General features: G+C 35.3%; 2 protein-coding genes across 4 annotated transcripts in view; both read right to left on the bottom strand.

Moving 5' to 3' along the window:
- The window catches only part of LOC115066582 (uncharacterized), a 70,524-nt gene extending 67,394 nt beyond the window's left edge, over nt 1-3,130 (bottom strand). Inside the window, exon 1 of the mRNA XM_029552871.2 lies at nt 3,127-3,130. The gene's annotated coding sequence lies outside the window, so the exon portion shown is untranslated. The remainder of the gene's footprint in view (nt 1-3,126) is intronic.
- Nucleotides 3,131-10,918: 7,788 nt separating this feature from the next.
- The window catches only part of LOC105232376 (uncharacterized), a 139,364-nt gene continuing 131,030 nt past the window's right edge, over nt 10,919-19,252 (bottom strand). For all 3 annotated transcript variants that reach the window (XM_049460732.1, XM_049460743.1, XM_049460737.1), the window contains 2 exons: nt 12,185-12,870; nt 10,919-12,112 (listed from right to left, as the gene is read on the bottom strand). In XM_049460732.1, the coding sequence (XP_049316689.1) occupies nt 10,979-12,112; nt 12,185-12,730 (1,680 nt within the window). In that variant the 5' untranslated portion in view covers nt 12,731-12,870 and the 3' untranslated portion in view covers nt 10,919-10,978. The remainder of the gene's footprint in view (nt 12,113-12,184; nt 12,871-19,252) is intronic.

Here is a 19,252-nt window from a genome sequence, read left to right as displayed (position 1 = left end):
ATATTGAATTTCAGAGCAAGCAACTCATTATTTCTTTCTATTGACAATTATTTGTAGCAACAACTTTTACATTTTTATTTATTTATATTTTTTCCAAAAGTTCAAGAACTAAGAGTTTAATTTCCACATTTCTTAACTTTAAATGCAACCTTAAATTTTCCTACAGGGTACATTACTTATCTATTTGCATGTAGATAAGTAATTACTTCGCTCTCACTTTCGATTAATGGCCGCATAGAAAATTCCCAGCTGCTTTTCTACGATTTTAGGCGAGATTTAATAGAAATATTCCAATTAATAGGCATAATAAAATTCTGAAAAAATATAAAAACTTAAGCTTAAAACCAGCAAGCTTTTAAATTCTAAATTATTATATTCAAAATATTATGCTTGCTATCAAATTATAAGCTGAGTGTTATACTCGTAGCTTTGCTTTTGCATTACGGCACTCACCTACGACGCCAGGGGAATTGATAATGGCGGATGAACAGATAATGGACATTTCGTGCTACACTTTACAACTTGTAGCATCTTTACTAGACATTTTTAAAACTCATTTATATACATGTAGACATACATATACATATTTATGTCTCTAGAGCTGAGTCAACACGTTCTTAAATAAAATGTGACAACACACAATTGCTGCAGCTTACATCTTTCTGCGCTGTCATATCGAGTTGATGGCACAGGAAGCAGCCTTCGTGTCTTCCTGATGTTTTCCTATTTATATTTATGACCTGTTACATTGTTAACATTAAGGGGAGAAAGTAGGAAGCATCGAAGAAAAAGATAAGTCGTTTGTGCTGTTATTTTTATCTAAACATATTTTTCACTTCCACACTTAAGTTGATTCAGTGGCGCAACAATCAACCACCTGATGCTTCGTGCCGCCTGACAAATGTTATCGAAGTAATAATTTAGCGCCGGTAATTTAGCAGAAATTTGCAGTGGCTCTTATCATAACGCTTGTGTGAGTGGCATTCAATTTCAAAGAGCAGTAACAAGGCTCTTAAAAGCTCGTAAAATGAAAGCTTCAGTTACAATAATGCTTGTAGATTGAAAGTTACGAAAATCATAATAAATCTTTGCATGAAAAGTTTGAAATTCTTAAAAAAGTAAAGTGAGTGCAAAGGGGCATAAATGTGTGATAAGTGGTGGATGGATTTCGGAAGTTAAAATTTAATAATGAATTAGGAATGGTAGTAAACAGGGAAAAAAAAACCTTGGGCTAAATACTTAGTGGATTGAGGTGTTAACAAACTTTAAGAAGACAAGGTTTATTAAATGTTGTATACCAGTTTCTATGCTATATACTTTGTCTTTATTTCAGAGTAAAAAGTTATATAAATTATGACAAAAAAATAAAATGTTGTTGTAACGAAGAATACGGATTTGTTTAGAAAGTTTCGTAAATCTTTTGATACGACTCCAAATATGAGACGCTTCAAACCCAAAAGATTAACCAAATGTGTGGAGTCGAGCCGTAAGCGATCCTGACATCCTCTGCTATCTCTCTAAAGGTAAGAACAGGATTTCCAAGTTCTATTTCTTTAAGTTATTTGAATTACACTTATTAATAGAGGTGTTTGGGTAACTCACATGAGCCAAGCTTTCGTTGACTTCGCGGCCTGAATGCTTTGCGCTACTGAAATCGAATACCGCAGTCGATGGAACGATGAGTTGTATGAGATATACGACGGCACGAAACACCTCAGCTCTGAGAATATTCGACGCAATAGCCGCCGGGGGAAGCAGAGGAAGAGGAAGACCTCCTTTCCGTTGGAAAGACTAGGTGGAGAAGGACCTGGCAACACTTTGAATCTCCAATTGGCGCCAAACAGCGAAGAGCAAGAACGACAGGCGCACTGTTGCTAACTCGGTTATAAATGCGTAAGTGGTATCCACGCCAATAAAGTAGAAGAAGTTAAACCTTCACGCGAACATTGCCAAAAAAAAGTTATCGATTTGGTCTATGGACACCCTTGAAATAGATCACTCCCTATCAAATTTGATCAGCTGGTATATAAGCCCTCCCTTGCAATCAATAAAAAAGAAGTTTAGAGTTTTAGTAATTCATATTTTATTCGCAGCAAAAATGAAGTAAGCTTAGAAGCAGCTTTTTGTAAGCTCCATACACACTTAACGGTAATAGGTTTGCTTATATATTCGATAGGCGCGCAGTTTTAAAAAGCCTTACATTTATCGGTTATATATTAAGTTTGTTGTATAATCAATCGGCACAAACTCCAGTCGCATCTGCAAAATACTGTAACATCTGGGCTATTTACTAACAGCTTATATAATTATTAGTTAATTATAATTGATTATGTAGCGATCTTATATAATTATATATTAATTTTAGTTTCTTATATATCGTTCTGCATAATAAATATATCTAATAAACTAACTACTTACAAAATTATGCGTTATAGTTATATTACTACACTTTCAAAGCTTACCTAATTAATTAAATCAGCGTGTACTAAACTTTGTTAATTTATAAAAAAAGTAATGTTGACAGACGTTGCTTGTTATAAGAAAAGTAAGAAGACATATATATTTAATTTTTGCGATTTAATTTTGATATATTTTACAGCTAATAAGGTTTCACGAATATTTTTAATAAGTTTATATTTATAAATATTTTTTTTTAATTTACGCATTTTAAGCTAATTTGGTTTCAGAATTTGACGCTTTCTCTCCATGCGCATCGCTCACGATGCCATCACATACAGTTGTTTTTTTGTTTTTTTTTCGTAACGATAATTTGTAATATTTCCATAATTTTGCTAGCTAAATGAGATAAATGTTGTATTAGCTAATTGGCTTTTAATTCATTAAATTTATTAATTAATTTATTTGTAATTATAATTGAGAGCCAAATGCAATGGCTCTCCACACTGTTAGTGCTACTCTAGGAGGTATTCCATATTTAAGGTTTCATCAAAATACCTTTTTCGCCATCTTTTTTTTTGTTATTTCAATTAATTAATTACATATAATTCACAATTAATTTTGCATATTTTCCACAGCATAGTAGCACTTTTTTTGTAAATTATATTTTACATGCATACATATGCAAAAATACTGCTTTGTTTATTACTAAGTTTTAAGCAAATTCGTCAGTTGCTTTGTGCATAACCTTAAGTGAGCAAATGTTTTTATTACAATTTATTACAATTAAAATATTTGTGGTTCATAATTAATTTTTTATAATTTTTTTCGGGTAATACTACTAAATAATAAGGTTTTGGTAATTCAATTACAATAAATTTTTACAATACCCTTTTTATGTTTCAAGGTATTTTTTATTATTTTTTTGTTTAAGTGTCACAGGCATTAAGATTAAAAATTTTAAAAAATTATAACTTTTTATAAAAACTAAATAGTTAGATAAAATCGTTTATTATACTCTTGCAACCTGTAGGTTAAAAAGTGGTGGGCGTAGCGCCGTCCCCTAAATATTGTAACGTTAGAATTTTCAAAAAATCAATATTTTTTATTTAATTTTCTTAATGTACATACATATATTTAAAAGTACACATAGAAAATGTTATATCGTTTCGGTGAACATTTTCGAAGTTACACGCAGATTTGAAAAGGCGTTTCGGATTACTTGGACATGTCTTTCGTAAATGGTGTTCTCGAAGTCAGTGACTAAACCGATTAGTCTAAAATTTTAACACGGGCTTCTAAAAAACATTATATTTTTATTTTTAATTGTTTGTTAATTTGTTTAAAGACAATTTATCGGCAAAAAAAATCTTCGATAACTTACTAAAAATATATATTTTGGCGAAAGATCGATTTTTTTTTAGAAATCGCAATTTTCTCAAAAAAATTTATTTTGCTTATACCTTCGATGATTGACTAGATTTAGCATTATTTTAACGAAATCTATTTGGTGTTTTAATTTCAGATGATTCAGTTCAGAGATATAGTGGTCACCACAAAACGTCTGTTTTGAGAGGAGCTCCCGGAGATCAGCAGTATATCCTCTTCAAACAAATATTTTTACAAATTCTTAGTCTTAAAACACAGTTAAAAATACCATAATATATTTACAAATAAAATTGAATAGTTTTCTCAGAAATAAATCTGGAAAATTCACTTTCTTCGACCTTCTAACTGTATATAACCCCTTAATGTTAATGCATTCCAAACTGCTCAAGCTAAAGAACACAAACATGCTGTGGAGAGGATCTTTTAGCAATAACTCACTAAGTACCGTAAATTCGCTACAAGCAATCAATTTCTTAAATAGTATGGTAGGAAAGGACTTTATAGAAGTAAGTATAAGACTTGAAAAAGAGGTTTAGTTAGGTCATGTTAGGTTAGATGGCTGATCAAAGAACGTCCGTGGACAAACATATCTAGTCCTTTGTGAAGCCATAGAAAAGAAGAACTCTTATGTTCGAACTTATAAATTCACAAAAGGCTTAGAAGCCAATACAAATTTACATAGACTTTTAACTTTAACTCCCGTCAGTTTTGTGGGATGTCTGAAGGTATGCGCTACCACATGCTTAAGTCATGGCCTACCAAACGCGGGACAGTCAAGATGGAAGTATTGGGTTGTTTCCACCTCATCTTCTTCAAGTGGCGTCTGGTAAGATTCGCAAGCTTACAGCAGGACGCCAATAGGGAAATGGTCTGTTAAAATCCCCACAATCAGGAAGAGGCTAGCCTTACTGAGGGCAAAGAGATCACTAGATCTTCTGCGATCAAGCTTAGGCCAAAAGGCTTTTGCGATAGCGAATGTATCGATGGTGGCCCAGACTGGCCAAGCTTCCGCGAAGCTCAGGAACTACTTGACAAAATACGACTCAATTCGATATGTGATTTTGCCCATGGTTGACACGCCTACTTCTCACATAACACATTTTAAATTCCAACTGATTCCTTCACTTTACATTATGCAAATCAAACATCAATGCAATTAAACTCTTCACAATATTGTCCTCAACGTATTTCATATTACATCCAAAAATTTCTGAAAAATTCCTTAATTTCAAGGGTCCTGAAAACATATATGTGAACCCTAGTGCTTGTGGCTGAACACATCGATATGTCTGAAAAGTTTAGTTTTGCAATTCGGGAAGAATATTTTTGTGGTAACAGCATGCTCTTTTCCTTAAAATTGCTAAAATCTGGTCAATACTCTCATATAATCTTTTATAATCCCACATAGCTAATATAAATATTTTCGCACTTCCTTTTGATTTTATACCATACCTATCGGCCAATTAGTATAAAATCTTAAAGAAATTCATAAATAATATTTTTCTAATAACGGTGTATCCCCTACCCAAAATTGATTTGTTCATATATCCTAACGAAATTCAGAAAGCACCTCTTTCTGGAAATTATATATTATAATACCAAAACTAGATAAAAACGGGTCGAAACGTTCCTTAGCCCACATATAGCTTATATAAAAATATTGGACATACTATAGTTTAGTCTCAGAAATGTGAGATATCAGTCCAAGAATTACCAAAGCTCCCTTTACCTACTCACATTAAGACAAAAAGAAACACCCGGAAATTATAAAAAAGGCTTACGGTTATTCAGTTTTATCAAAAACACAAGCCTACGAGTGATACAAAACCTTCAGATACGGTCGAAAAATCAGTGAAGACATACCTCGTTCTGAAAAACCTTCGATCTCTTAAACTGATGAAAATATTTAAAAAGTGAAAGATGAACATCATCAAGCAATTGCTAGAGAGATTGCAAGAAAGCTCGACATTTCTCGCGGGTCCGTTCGAATGATTTTGGTTGGGTATAAAACGCGTTATTACTCGACTCGTCCCGATAAACCTGAATTTTTTCAAAATGAGTACTATTGTGACCGAATGTCTGAAGGCATACCCCGGCTTCAAAATGTGCAAGTTGCGAGAGTATAAATGTTCGATAAGACTCGAACTATGCCTTTCTTTAGTGTATAAATTGTGAAAATTTTAACAAATTTGCTCAATACTTCTATATACATATACACAGATATATGAAAGAGAGCTTGGAGTTAAACAAAAATATAAATTTTTTGAGGAAATATTATATACAAAAGCTTATTTCTACTAAAAAAGAAATTATACACTTTAGGTTTTACATATCTTTTACTACTCATCACACATCAATAGTTAGCGTTTCAGGTAATTTGAGTAATTTTATTTGTTAGCTAACAGCATTTTATTTGTGTAAACAGAGCCGCTCTATTGTGATGATGTGAATGAGTCATCAACAATGTAAATTAAAAAATATGCGTATGTAAATATTTATGTGTATCTTTATGTGCATTTTGTGGAATTATGTGCTTTACACAGCTTTCTTTTATTATAGGAGTGGTGCTCCCAGGCGTATGAGTGACTTTTGTTGATTATGTTTGTATCAGCAATTTTTTTTTGTTCAAAAATTGCAAAAAATATAACGGTAGAAGGTATGTAGTTGCATTTATTTGATTTAGAAGATCCACAAGGTTACTTAGAGATACACTTTCTACAATAAATTTGCACATTGAAATTGAAACTCACAGTTGTTCAGATACGCGGTTGCTTAAGATACAGGCATGCATTTGCAACTATTTTACAAGGATATATCAAACTATAGTTTTACTGTTATTTTTCATCACATTTATAATTTTGATATTTACTTTTTATATTTCTTATAATTATTTATATTTTTTATTAACTTCAATATCAGCAGAACTTTAATAATAGCCTTAACAGTCACAATTATGGTTTAAGAAGTTAAATTTAATAAATACGTATATTAGGGCGGGTAAAAAAAGATTATTTTTTTTGCTTGCTTGTTATGCTGAAAAATTGGATTTAAGACACCTCAAAGAAATTCTCATCTTTGTGACCAATAAATTTTCTATAAAATCTATGACATGAGATACATATTTATTCAAGTAGTTGGAAGGGAGACACAAGTTTTTCTATGACAATAAGAAAAAAAGTATAAAACTGCAAGGTGAAACATCTTCTTGTAACAAAAAAGGGTTCATACTTGGCGGAACTTACTTAGAGGTTTCAAAGAATCTATTTTTATGCGTACCAAGCGAATAAAATTTTTTCGTTTTTTACCCACCCTAATTTATATACCACATTAGCACATATATTTCGACTTTATAAAACAGTCATATATATATATATTTTATCTCTTCTTCTAATTTTGTTACACTTACCAATATTTTGTTTTTGTCTAACTGCAAATTTCTTAGTTCACAATTTTCCTAACTACTTTATTTCATTATTCAAGGTACACACGACATTTCCTCTTCAATAAAGTAGATTAAGAAACATGTTCTGTAATCACTTTATAAAAGATGCAAAAACAGTTTGTTTATCAAAAACAACAAAATCACATAAAATTTAAATAAAATTCTTATTCCATTAATAAATTTTTTTGTCTAAATAATTTTTCTTTAATACTTATGTGTATATTTACAGCGTATAAGTGCCGCGTTGTATTTATAAATGCACTTAAAATTAATTTTATAAAAAAATTTCAACTAATTGCTGTTCCTAGATATGTTCAAATGCTATCGAAGATACGTTTTTTGTGTATAAAGTGAGCTAAGCAATAAGTCAGTGAAGTCTGTGTTAGTACAATAAAACCAAATTCAGTCTCAGAAGAGTCAAGTATAGCTCGATGAAGTTGGAGTGTCTATAAATTCTCGTTAGGTACATTGGTAAATAGAATTATTATATAACATTTAAAGAGTAATATTTACAACAGCTTCATTGTTCGTAAAAAGTAAAATATTTATAACATTTTATGCGTGTAATGTAAAAAACTATTTATTCACACTAACACTATTTTATTATGGAAAAATTATTACTAAGCTAAACGTATTTGGGTTGAATTTATTATAATTATTGGTGTATATATGTATACATGTATTGTGCATATAATAATTTATATTGAGTTCCATAATATGTCCTGCATGGAAAAAAATAAAATTGGAAATCATTCCTGCCAAGAAATACTTGATTATTCAAGTTAACTGATAGTCTTCATATCCAAAAGCAGGGGTCATTGTACCATAAAGCGAAGACCCAGTGTTCTAGAAAGCGAAACTAAAAATGTGTACAAAGATTATTTAATTTTTATGAGCATATGTATATTTAACATCAGTTCGCTTATATGATTATATCCCACTTATCCTACGTCACTTAATTGTTGCGAAAATGTCACAAACATCAAGTGATTCCCACTCTAGCATTCCTTTTCGAAGAAATTGGGAAAACTTATTCGCAAGGATGTTTCAAGGATGAGCAAAAATTAAACGTGGAGCTGTATAAAACTGCCATCTATAAAATATCCAGTTTTACTCAATGAAAATCGCCCTTTGCGCTCCAATAGTAATACGCATGCTCTCAAAAACAGTGATGCCGCCAAGTTTCATAAATCGGTACAAACGATCAGTGTGAGAGAAAGGGAGGGGGAGATATATTCGCCAAAGTAATTGCCTCAAAATGAACTGATGTTGATCAAACAACTTCGGTGATCAATTTTGGAATGATAAAGCAATTTACCAACGCGTTAGACGTGAAAGTATTTTATTTTAATTTCAGCTGTAGAAATTTTTTAAAGCTTGATATGGAAGAGTTAAAATGTGCAATCGTTCATAAATACGACAATTCAAGAAAGACACAGATTTTATGAAAGATTTGACTGGAAAAGTGAAGCTTGGTAAAGTTTATTGCTTATAGTCCAAAACACACTTCATAACCAAACCAAACAAAGAAAAGGAGATACATATATTACATGTATTAGCGACCGTGATAATTTTAATTTCGATTTCACAATTTTAGAAAATGTTTACTACAGTCTATACTATTCGATAATGCAACAAAAAAATCGACTTTTTTCGAAAATTTCACACTGAGACGAAGAAGTATTTCTAACTGAAAAGCCAAATTTAATGGTAAATGAATATAAATAAGACAAAGAGTGCTAAACTGAGCAGAAATATTATTAAGAATGTACTTTAAAAAATCTAATGGGGTCCGGATATTTCAAGCCATTTCATTTTAAATTTCATAAATTGCAATTATTCCATGGACGGGGTATATTAAGTTTGCCACGATGTTTGTAAAAACCAGAGGAAGCGACGGACACTCTATAAAAATATAAGTACATAATCAGCTCATTTTTTGGAACCGCTGATATCGGACAGTTATAGCATAGAGCTGTCATAGAAACTGAATGATCGGAATCAAGTTTTTATTATGGAATCTTTTGTATATATGAAAGAAGTTAGCTTAGGTAGGCCGATAGAGTCATATGTGGAAGTTCACGCAAGTGAAGAAGGTTCTCTGGTTCTCTGCGTCATTCACTTGGGCGATTCTTTTACATATGGCTCAAGCAGCTCACGATTTCTAGTCTTAGACAAATCTTCTGGGTAGCCATTCGTTTGAAGGCAAGGTAAAGTGAGAAGGTGAATCATCCTTCCACAGGGCATCCCTCCACAGGGCTGGTTCGCTGGGTTTGGGAGCCGAAATGCTCCTTTTGATGACGACCATTGTTAATGTTAATGTTTCTTCTGAGTTAGGCCTTGATTTATTATAAGCATTACTAAAGAGTCTTACGATGACGGCAGAAGATGCTAAAGGTGTGTATAGCTAGAGAATAGTTTTTTTTAATTTCTGGAAAGCATTACAAATAGCAGTTGTATCTGTGGTTTGGGATTCCTTGGATTAACAATTTTTTTTATTTTATATTATATAATACAATCCGATTTTTCCTAAAAAAATTAATTTAAAAATAAAATCAAAGAAACATTTTGTATGCAGAATAATATAACGATCTGCCTAAACTGACTATGGATATGTACAAATGAATATATGTATATTAAAAGGCGTTGCCATATGATTAAAAATCACGTATTAATGATGATGCTTCACATTTTGGAGCATAATGATGTGTTTTGTTATATAAAAACACGAATTAAAGGTGTCATACATTTTATGCGAAATTTTTCACACACAATTGTAACGCCATTTCGTGCATAAAAAGCCGATTTTCAAAACAAAAATACATATATAAAAAGAAGAAAAACGAAATTATATATTTTTAAAATATTAAATTTATTAGAAAATTATATAAATTACTTGCTAACATAAACTAATTAAAAATACATGCCTCAAGATCATTGGAATGCCTTAGATCTGAAGCAAAATAAGTATGTATGTATATATGTAATTGTCGATGAATAAATGCGCTTGCAGCTTAACTAGTAATTAGCAAAATAAATGCAAACTTAAGAGTAACACAGTAAATTAGGCGCTAAAAGCTATAAAAACTAGTTAGTGTAGTTGAAAAATCAGGAAACATATGTTACAAAAGTCAAATGATTGAAAAGCTAATTACAAAGTGAGTATACAAAATAAAGCAACAAATCAGTGCAAATGTCGAGGTGAAGGGAGAGAGCTGAATGCTGAGAGGAGTGGAGCGAAGTTCGGCTTGTTCACTTTTTATCACAATTACGTATGAAAAATTTCTTTATCTGCTAGAAACCGCTACGCCCGCCGCCACTGCGTCCCGAGCCAGCCGCACCACCGCCGCTGGAGCCGAATGCGCTTTGCGGCACAAGTATGCGGGGCAAAGTCAACGAACGTTTGGGTATGCAATGCTTGAGTGGCGAAAATGGTTGCGAACGCAATTGCTCTTCGGAAGTGCTCAGTTTGCAGTCTCTTTCTGTGGGTTCCGCCACGGTGCCGTTGACAGGCGTTGGGACTTCCGGCTGTGGTTGCGCCGCCATTTTCGCGCAATCACACGCATCGTCAAGTTGATCGCTAGCAGCAGACTCCGTGGCATGCTGTTCGTTAGGTATCATCATTTTCATGCAATCACACTCTTCTTCTTCTACTGCATAGTCGTCCATGTCGGCATCGAAGGAGGCAATCGGCGCCGTAGCTGCAATAACGGCGAGCGTAGCGTTGGAGCCACCAAATGATGGCCATTGTCACGCGTATGACTGTGCGGTCTGCGGCATAACACCGTGTGTGTAAGGAGCAACGCCAACTCCACCGGCGCCATGTGCATCGAGTCCGTTGCCCGTGCTGCCGCCACGTTCCACAAGATTTTTGAGACGGCCGCGTAATTCTTCCAAACTCTTCGACTTGGCCTTGTTGATACGTTTATATTTGACATCTTTGGGTTTGGTCACCGAGCGATGGTTGGACATGACGCGATTGTAGTTCGTTACCTGCGATTTAACGCCAGGCGAACTGCCATCGACATCAGCGCCCACCAAAGCATTGACCCGCTCGGTAGTCGGTGTGGCAGCCGTGGTGCGCAGCTGCGGCACCATAACACTGTACGCCGTGTAGCCGTCCTTCGTTGGTGACTCTAAGGGTTTGGAAATGCTGAGTTGCCGTTGCGGTGATGGAGGTGTAATGCGTATGTTCTCTTTGGTACGCTCCACTTCAGTGCTGTTGGCTTGATGTAATGTGGTATGTGTTGAAGCGTGCGCCGGTGCATGCGAAGAGTTGCTATCTATTTGTCCCTCCGTAGAGCTCGAACTCAGCGCTTTTTCCGAGCGTGTGCGGAATTTATCCCGTTTCTCTGCCACATCAGATGTTGGTTCTGGATCTTCCTCTACTGAGTAGACGGTCTCCAATATTTCCGGGCGGCGCAAATAGCAATTGTTTCGACGCACGGCACTGTACTTCAAGTTCGTCTCGATGGCATCGGAGATGGAGCGCACAATGGTTATGCCGTCGCCACCGCACTGTGTGGCATTGGAGCCCATGCCAGCACTTGAGCCGCCACCGCTGCTGCGTCGCCTTGCGCCAAAGGGCATATTACTGCTATCCGAGTCGATATCTTCCAGCACCACAGCCGAGTCGGAGTCGTTCAGTGAATCCAGCTCCGTGGTGAAGTTCGCCTCGATAGCATCCAGACCGTGATCGGACAGACGATTCGACAGCGTATCGATAATCTTCTGCTGTCGCTGTATGGTGAGCTCACGATGGCCCAGCAGGCTCGCAATCTGCTTTTGTCTACGTTTTAAACGTGACTCCAGCAGGAGAAGTTGTGAGGTCAGCGCGTTCAATTGATCCGACTTCTCCTTCTGGTAGCGGTAGTGCTGCTGCATCTGCGAAACAAAAGAATGCATTTCATTAATGTCATTGCAGGGCAAAAGTAGTAAATGTACAATGTGCGTCACCTGTAGCCCATATGCTTGCCGCCATTTCATTATGTGCTCCGCTTGATAGCGCACCTTCGTACGCAACTCCTCGATCATGAGTCGCGCCGTGTGCAGGTCCTTCGGATTCTGATTCATCATGTTCAGGCGCAGGTTGCTGGTGTGCGTGCTCACCGGTATGGATGGCCAGTGGAATTCTACCTGTGGCGGTTGACTTGCGTCATTGGGTAATGAGCCCCGCGGTTTTGGTGTTAGCGGTTTGCTGGTCGCGTCACTGATAGCTGCGGCTAGAATGCCAACACCGCCACCACTCATGCTGCTATTGCTGCCGCTGTTGCTGCCACCACCGCCCATTTGGCTGGCTATGTTGTTTGTATTGCTGTTGTTGTTGTTTGTGTTATTGTTGGTGGTTGCCATTGCAGTCACAGCCATTGTGGGTGGTATCGCGGCGGCTGCCGCTACAGTTGCTGATGCGGTTGTGTGTTGCGGTTGAGTGGGTTGCTTCTGCACGCTGCATGCCATTGTTATAGTTTTAGCAAGTTGCGTTGCACGTTGCGTTGCATACATTTAGGCGCGTGCTTTAATTTAACTTTACTTTGTTGCTTTGTCAGCCGTTGATTGGTTGTTCGCGGGAACTCGTCGCCTGTGGGTGTATGTGTGGAGTAGCGCTACGCAAATATTGGCTGCGTGATTGACATGAGTTGATGCTGAAATGAAAAAAGCAAAAAAAGCTTTGAGAAATTGTTGATGATAACAGGCGGTTGTGGGTATGACAGGGTTTCGTTTAATTTCGTTTAAGTTGCCTCTTCTGTATACAAATCTACTTGTGTCATGATTTGGGTTCTACTTTAATTTAAAAAGTAAACGTTTTATAAAATTAACAAACACAATTCAAGACGAAATTGTGCTGAAATTTTCTTATTCTATATTAAGCTACATTAAGTTACTTATTTACTTTACTTATTACTACCAGAAGGAGAAGTCGGACAATACATTGATGAGCCCCTTTGGTATTTCTGTACATGATCGTCTTCATAAAATACAACTTATTTTAGAAAAACTTACGAAAAAGTGTCAAAGTCTTTCTAAAAGAGAAGCACTGTCGGTCGATGAACAAATGTGTGCGACCAAAGCATCTTTTTTTTATTCTTCGACAGTAGCTGCCCAAGCAAGCCGTATAAATGGGGGAATAAACTGCTGGTTCTTTGTGACGATCATGGGTTTGCTTACGTTTTTGAAATATATTCAGGAGTAGAAAACGATCCAAACCTCAAGCATCAAACTTTCAAACGAGCCGGACCTTGGAGCTAGTGCGAATATAGTTGTTCGCCTAGTTAAGTCCAGAGTTAATTTCATATCTAGCCAAAGAAGAAAAACAATCGTTAGCAACTCTGAATAAAGGGCGTACAGGGAAGAATCTGCAAATACTATCAATAAAGGTTATAAAAAGGCGAAGGTAGAAATGAGGTTTTCTGAGGAATGACGTAACTAACGTTGACAATAAGGATATTGTGATTGTCATTTTTCGTTTTCTTTTGTTGGACAAGAGCCAGTATTTTTAATAAGGAGATATTTCAAGAGAGAAAAAAATATATGCACGTAAATTTCCCTCACATTGTGAAGGTACATAATTAACAAATGGGTGGAGTCGACTTGCTGGACTCATTCCTGGGGAAACATAAAATAAAAATTAGAACTAGAAAATGTTATCTAAAAATATTTCTTCATCTTCTTGATATTATTATTATATGTAAATAGCTGTTTCCTGTGGATCTTTGGTCAGGAAAAAGTAAGGAATGTGCGTGGTTGAATTTTTAAGGACAAAAATATACGCTTTTGTCAATTTTTAGCTTGTCACAACATTGTATAGAAGACAAGAACACTGTATACAGAACAGGCAGAAAAAATTTGACAATGATCGTACCATTTGCTTTCGAGAAATCACTCAAGCGAATTTGAAAAATTTTGCTTTGAGAAAAATGCGTTTAAAAATAAATTGGTGGAGCTGATTAAGCTCAGCGGCTACACATTAAAAGGTTGCAACTCTAAAACTAATTGAAAGATCGATTTAAAATTTTATTTTTAGCTTGGGTAATAATAATAGAATCGACCTTTAAAGTTATAAATCCAATAACTGTTGTAAGGTAATGAAGTAAAGCCGAAAATATGATTGGCTCATAACATTTTATTGCAAATTCTGAAATGTGAATTTAAGATTGAACTGGTTGCACTATACGCTTATCTATAGCCACATATTTTTTGGTATTTGTATGTGCATGTAAATGTGTGTTTGGTACCACCAATATGTTGTAATCTCTACTTTGAGTTCAAGGTACAAAACTAACGAGATCTCCAGCAAAAAATCACAAGCGAAATTTGCGCCATTTCCTCTGTTCTCTAATGACAACCTTTGACATGTGAACGCTTAACTCCTACGACCCAAACTTCCTTGGAATGGTGATGCCAGCAAACGACTAACGTCAATTCACACGTTGTAAGAGAGAAATTGATTTTTGCTTCTCCAGTGCAAAGCAGAGCGTCCCACAGAGACCTAGGCACTAACTTCATGGCCATGGCAAACCATTATGACTACATGTGTATTTGCGTATCTGTGTGTGTGTGTGCTAGTGCAAATCATTGAATTAAGTCCGGGTGGTATGGACGCCTGTGGCGGAAATAGCAATCAAATCACAGCGACAATTCGCTTGGGAATCGGTTTGTTCGTAATTAAATAAATTGGGTATTGCTCTCGATTGAGAAGTACACCATCAAACATACGGACGTATGTAAAAAGAGTCAACGTATGCGGAAATCGAACATATGGAGCGAAGTACATGGAAAATTCGGTGGCGGTGTCAAAGCAAATACGGTTTATGAGCTTTGGTGCTCGAAAGAAGACGGCATGTATGTATGGGTGTATGGAGAATCTATACGTGAATTAGAAAGCTTAATAATAAATTGGTTAGTCGAAAAAAATCTTAGCATTTCTAATCAAATTTTAACTTATTATTTTTTTATTTATAATAATAAATAAATAACCAAATATGTACCATTTTGGTCACTTTTTACTATTTTTCCGCTAGAGACAATATTCCATCAATGTAAATGTAAATTTCGAAATTTCCAGAACGGAAGTGAGTGAACCATTGTAGTGCCACACAAACTGATACAGCATCGTCTCCGTAAACTTCACAAATTTCATTGGTCGTTTGCGTGACATTCTTCCTTTTTTATACAAAAACTTCAAAATATAGCGAATTTCTTCATTATTTACACTTATTTTTGAACAGCTGTAACTTTTTTTTCAACTTCTAACCTTTCCAACACTATAATAATTATTTAATGTTCTTACTTTATGAGGCAGCAGCCTTAAAAGAAAATTTATAAATACCTTCAACGAGCTAACCAAAGGGTACCTGACGTAGAATGCTTGTAACTTGGGTAATAGAATCGACTTAGCCGGCAAACCAAGTAAAACTTAAAAGGTTTCATTTATCAGGAGGTAAGTTTATCTAGACGAAATTCAGAAGTTCTTAATAACAACTTTTAATGACAAGCTTTGCTCAAAATATTTTTGTTGCAAGCGTGCTCAAAGAGATTTCCTAAGAAGCTTGAACGTATAAATCTCATAGGTATCTCCCTGACACTGCGAACTACACCAACAATGACAGTTAATACCACTTTACACATAGGACACGTGGACATTGCCAGCAGGTTCATTTGTTGTGAAGGGCGCTCTAAGGCTCAGGGAAGCTTGGTAGGGGTCCGAACAAGTACATACCGAAATTTTATCCTCCTCAACTGTATTGCTGAAAACTTGTATCATTACGTAATGCGACTTTTTCTCTGATGATATACCGACAGGTTATATTAATAGGGAGGAGTTAGTGGAGTAGAGCCGCAGTGGAAATTTTCACAGATCATGGTCGAAGCTACGGTTGAGGAGAAATATTCTGCAAGGAGTATCCGTCAATCTTAGCTTAAGACTACCGAACTACTATATATTTTTTCGCAGACGTGACTGCTATGTAGGTGACGGTAGTATTGCTATAAAGTGCTACCTCGTTCAATGAGGTGAGCATTACTTCGAGAACGTTAATACTAGCGCTGAGCTCACTAACTGTGCGCTGAAAATTGGTGAATGAATGTCTGTCCTTCCCAGATATAGCAGCATTCACCATCAAACTCGTTTGGTTGCTGGTCAGAAGCGGAATCGCAAAAACCGACGAGCTAACCAGAGGAGCACCTTGCACCGTTCGTCTTGGAATTGGACCGATATATTCGACTTAGTCGGCCAAAGTAGAACGTTAAACCTTATAACTTACTTGTCCTTAGCTAAGTTTATCTTGTCGAAATCCTAGGAGTTCTTACTGGACAATGTCCAATAGGTAAGCTTGCGGTAAGGCTAAAAATATTTTCGGATGCAAGTTGTCAAAGTTATATCGAGAATGGTGAAGTGAATAAATCTAAACACTTCCTTCGACATTGTGTAGCCTTTGCAAAACTGAAGTTGAAAGAACTCGGCAGTCTTATCCTCACCGAAGCAGAAGGCAAATCTGAAACTGACAGCTGTTTTTTTAAAAAATTTGTGAAAAACTCAAAGTGATTTGGCGATTTGTAATGGTCTTATTATCTATTATATAGTGATTTTCGATAACACAACGGACCAATGTTCTAAGTCAAGTGAGATCGAACTCATAACCTAGCCTAACTTAACCTCTCTCATTACATTGCATTCTCAGTGACTGCTACTTGAACTAAGTTATGTTCTACATTTCCCAAATATCACTATTAAAAATTTGGCGCATATTTGGAATCCATAAAAAAATAAATAATATGGAGATTTACTAAAACTTGGGGTTCCCATACCCCTCCCCTGCCACATACTGTAACCCTATATATAACACTTCATGCTTATTTTCAAAAATACCCATCATCGTATAAATCGGATTAATTTTATTTAATTTATGCGCTCAACTAATTACCCGCTTCGCCACGGACCCCACTGCTGCAGGCTGTCATTGCTTGAGCGCCCATTAATATGCAATGATTTTTAATACGAACAGCTGTGTGTGCAGTGGGTGCCCATATGCAAATTGCATAATAAACGCAATCCAATAAACGCAATTACGGCGCCAATACAAATGCCTGCAATTCGGAGCTACTGTGTCGTGTAAACTGCGTAGCGAAGGCGGCAGGAATTTCGGCTAGGCCTGCTTGGCATGGCTGCTAACAAGCGGCAAATGACACGAAAATATGCACTTATTTACAGATTAGCGCGAGGCTGTGAAACCAAAGCATTTTTGTGGTTCGATTTTTGGTCGGTGAAAGCGATATTGGTGTTTAAAATTAGCTGCTCACTACTACATGGACATTTATGCGTTAAAGTAGGTGTGGTGGCTTAATAAAATGATGATTGCATATATTAGATTATATTAGTTTATTGGATGCGGATTTGCTCAATTTTGCATATGAAATATTTGTTTTTCGTTGTGGTGATTTTAATTTTATTTTTTGTCACTAAAACAGTTTGGGCGTGATTTTATTTAATTAGTTCAATGATATGCAATTTTGGCTGCCGTGTGGAAATAAATATAACAAATATGACATAGAGATATAATTTCAATATTTGCTTACCCAAGTGGTGGCAATACAGTTGGAGTACGTATTTATTTATTTCAATAAATTAACTTTATGCAAATCGAAAATGCAAACATCAACTATTTTTAATTATATTTATATTGGTAGTTGAAAAAGTCTTTTCGTATTTTGTCGATAGTGGTCGTTGCAGTCGTATATCTCCAGTTCTGCCAATCACATTTTGTCATACCATATAGCGTAGGAAAGGTGAGTTTTTAAGCTTCATTTAACCAAAAAATAATAAATTCGGGGAAATTGAAAAAAAGTTACAGCTTTTCAAAAGTTATAATCAGTTCATGTAGCGCAACAATGGTTCGCTCGCTTTCATTCTCGAAATATCGAATTTTCGAATTACACTGATGAAAGATTTACACTGATGGAATAATGACACTAGCGGAAAAATGGCCAAATTGGTACATATTTGTTTATTTATTTAGTAGTATAAATATAAAAAAATAAGTTGAAGTGAATACGAAAAGACTTTTTCGACTATAGTATTTACGTATTTAAGAGGAAGTTATCTAGTTTGAGGGAAAAATGTAACTAAAAGTGAAAACTTTCATAAGTGAAAGTTAAGACCACCCGAGTCGTTGTTAGCGTATAATCGTATCAAAAAAACTTCTGAAAAATTCGCAATCAATCGCAAAATTTTCTATCAAATAACATCAAAATATGCACAAAATGGCCAAAATTTGTAAAACAATTCAGCAATAAAAAAATGTTCAAAATAAAATCACATTCTATTTAACTATATTTTTGTTGTCTTCATTATTCTCTATATTTATAATATTTTATTTTGCTGACTAAATTATCATCAACACGCATGTAAGTTCTAAGAAAAAGGTCATTGTGAACTCTGGCAAGTAAAAAGCTAAGAAATAATCTGAATTCTAAAATATGTGAAGCCGCATATTTCATTAAATTTCCAACAAAATGCACAGAGTGAGCTTCAACATATTTTCCCGCATACTATATATATTATATATTTCTACATATTTCTGCTAAAATCCACACATAATGGACTTGCAACAGATACAAAAGCAAAAGGGAGTAAAAGAACAATGCAAACGCTATCAGCTGTTTGATAACAATGCATGTAAACATTTTTTTTGTAATGGAGATCAAAAACAGAAGAATCAACAGTACTTGCAACTAATGGAAAATGCCGCAAATTCTTGTGTGCAACAAATTTGTGCAATGCAATTTAACAACTCAACAAGTCAACGCGAGTCAGTCAACAACAGCAGCAACCACAAATATAAATATATATATAGACTTATCCACACATATACGCGCTTATGTAGGGAACAAATGGCAAGAATAATATTAATAGCTTTGGTGAGTGGCAGTGGCATGATTGCATGACTGATGAGTGGCTAAGTTGCAATTAAAGATTGCATTCGTCCAACGCTGATGGGCAGATGAACGCAGGTCAGCAGGGAAGAACAA

This window comes from Bactrocera dorsalis, chromosome 1, assembly GCF_023373825.1.
Source record: "Bactrocera dorsalis isolate Fly_Bdor chromosome 1, ASM2337382v1, whole genome shotgun sequence".
In the NCBI taxonomy this organism is placed as follows: Eukaryota; Metazoa; Arthropoda; class Insecta; order Diptera; family Tephritidae; genus Bactrocera; species Bactrocera dorsalis.
Note: the sequence above shows the minus strand (reverse complement) of the source record. Positions and strands in the feature narration are given on the sequence as shown.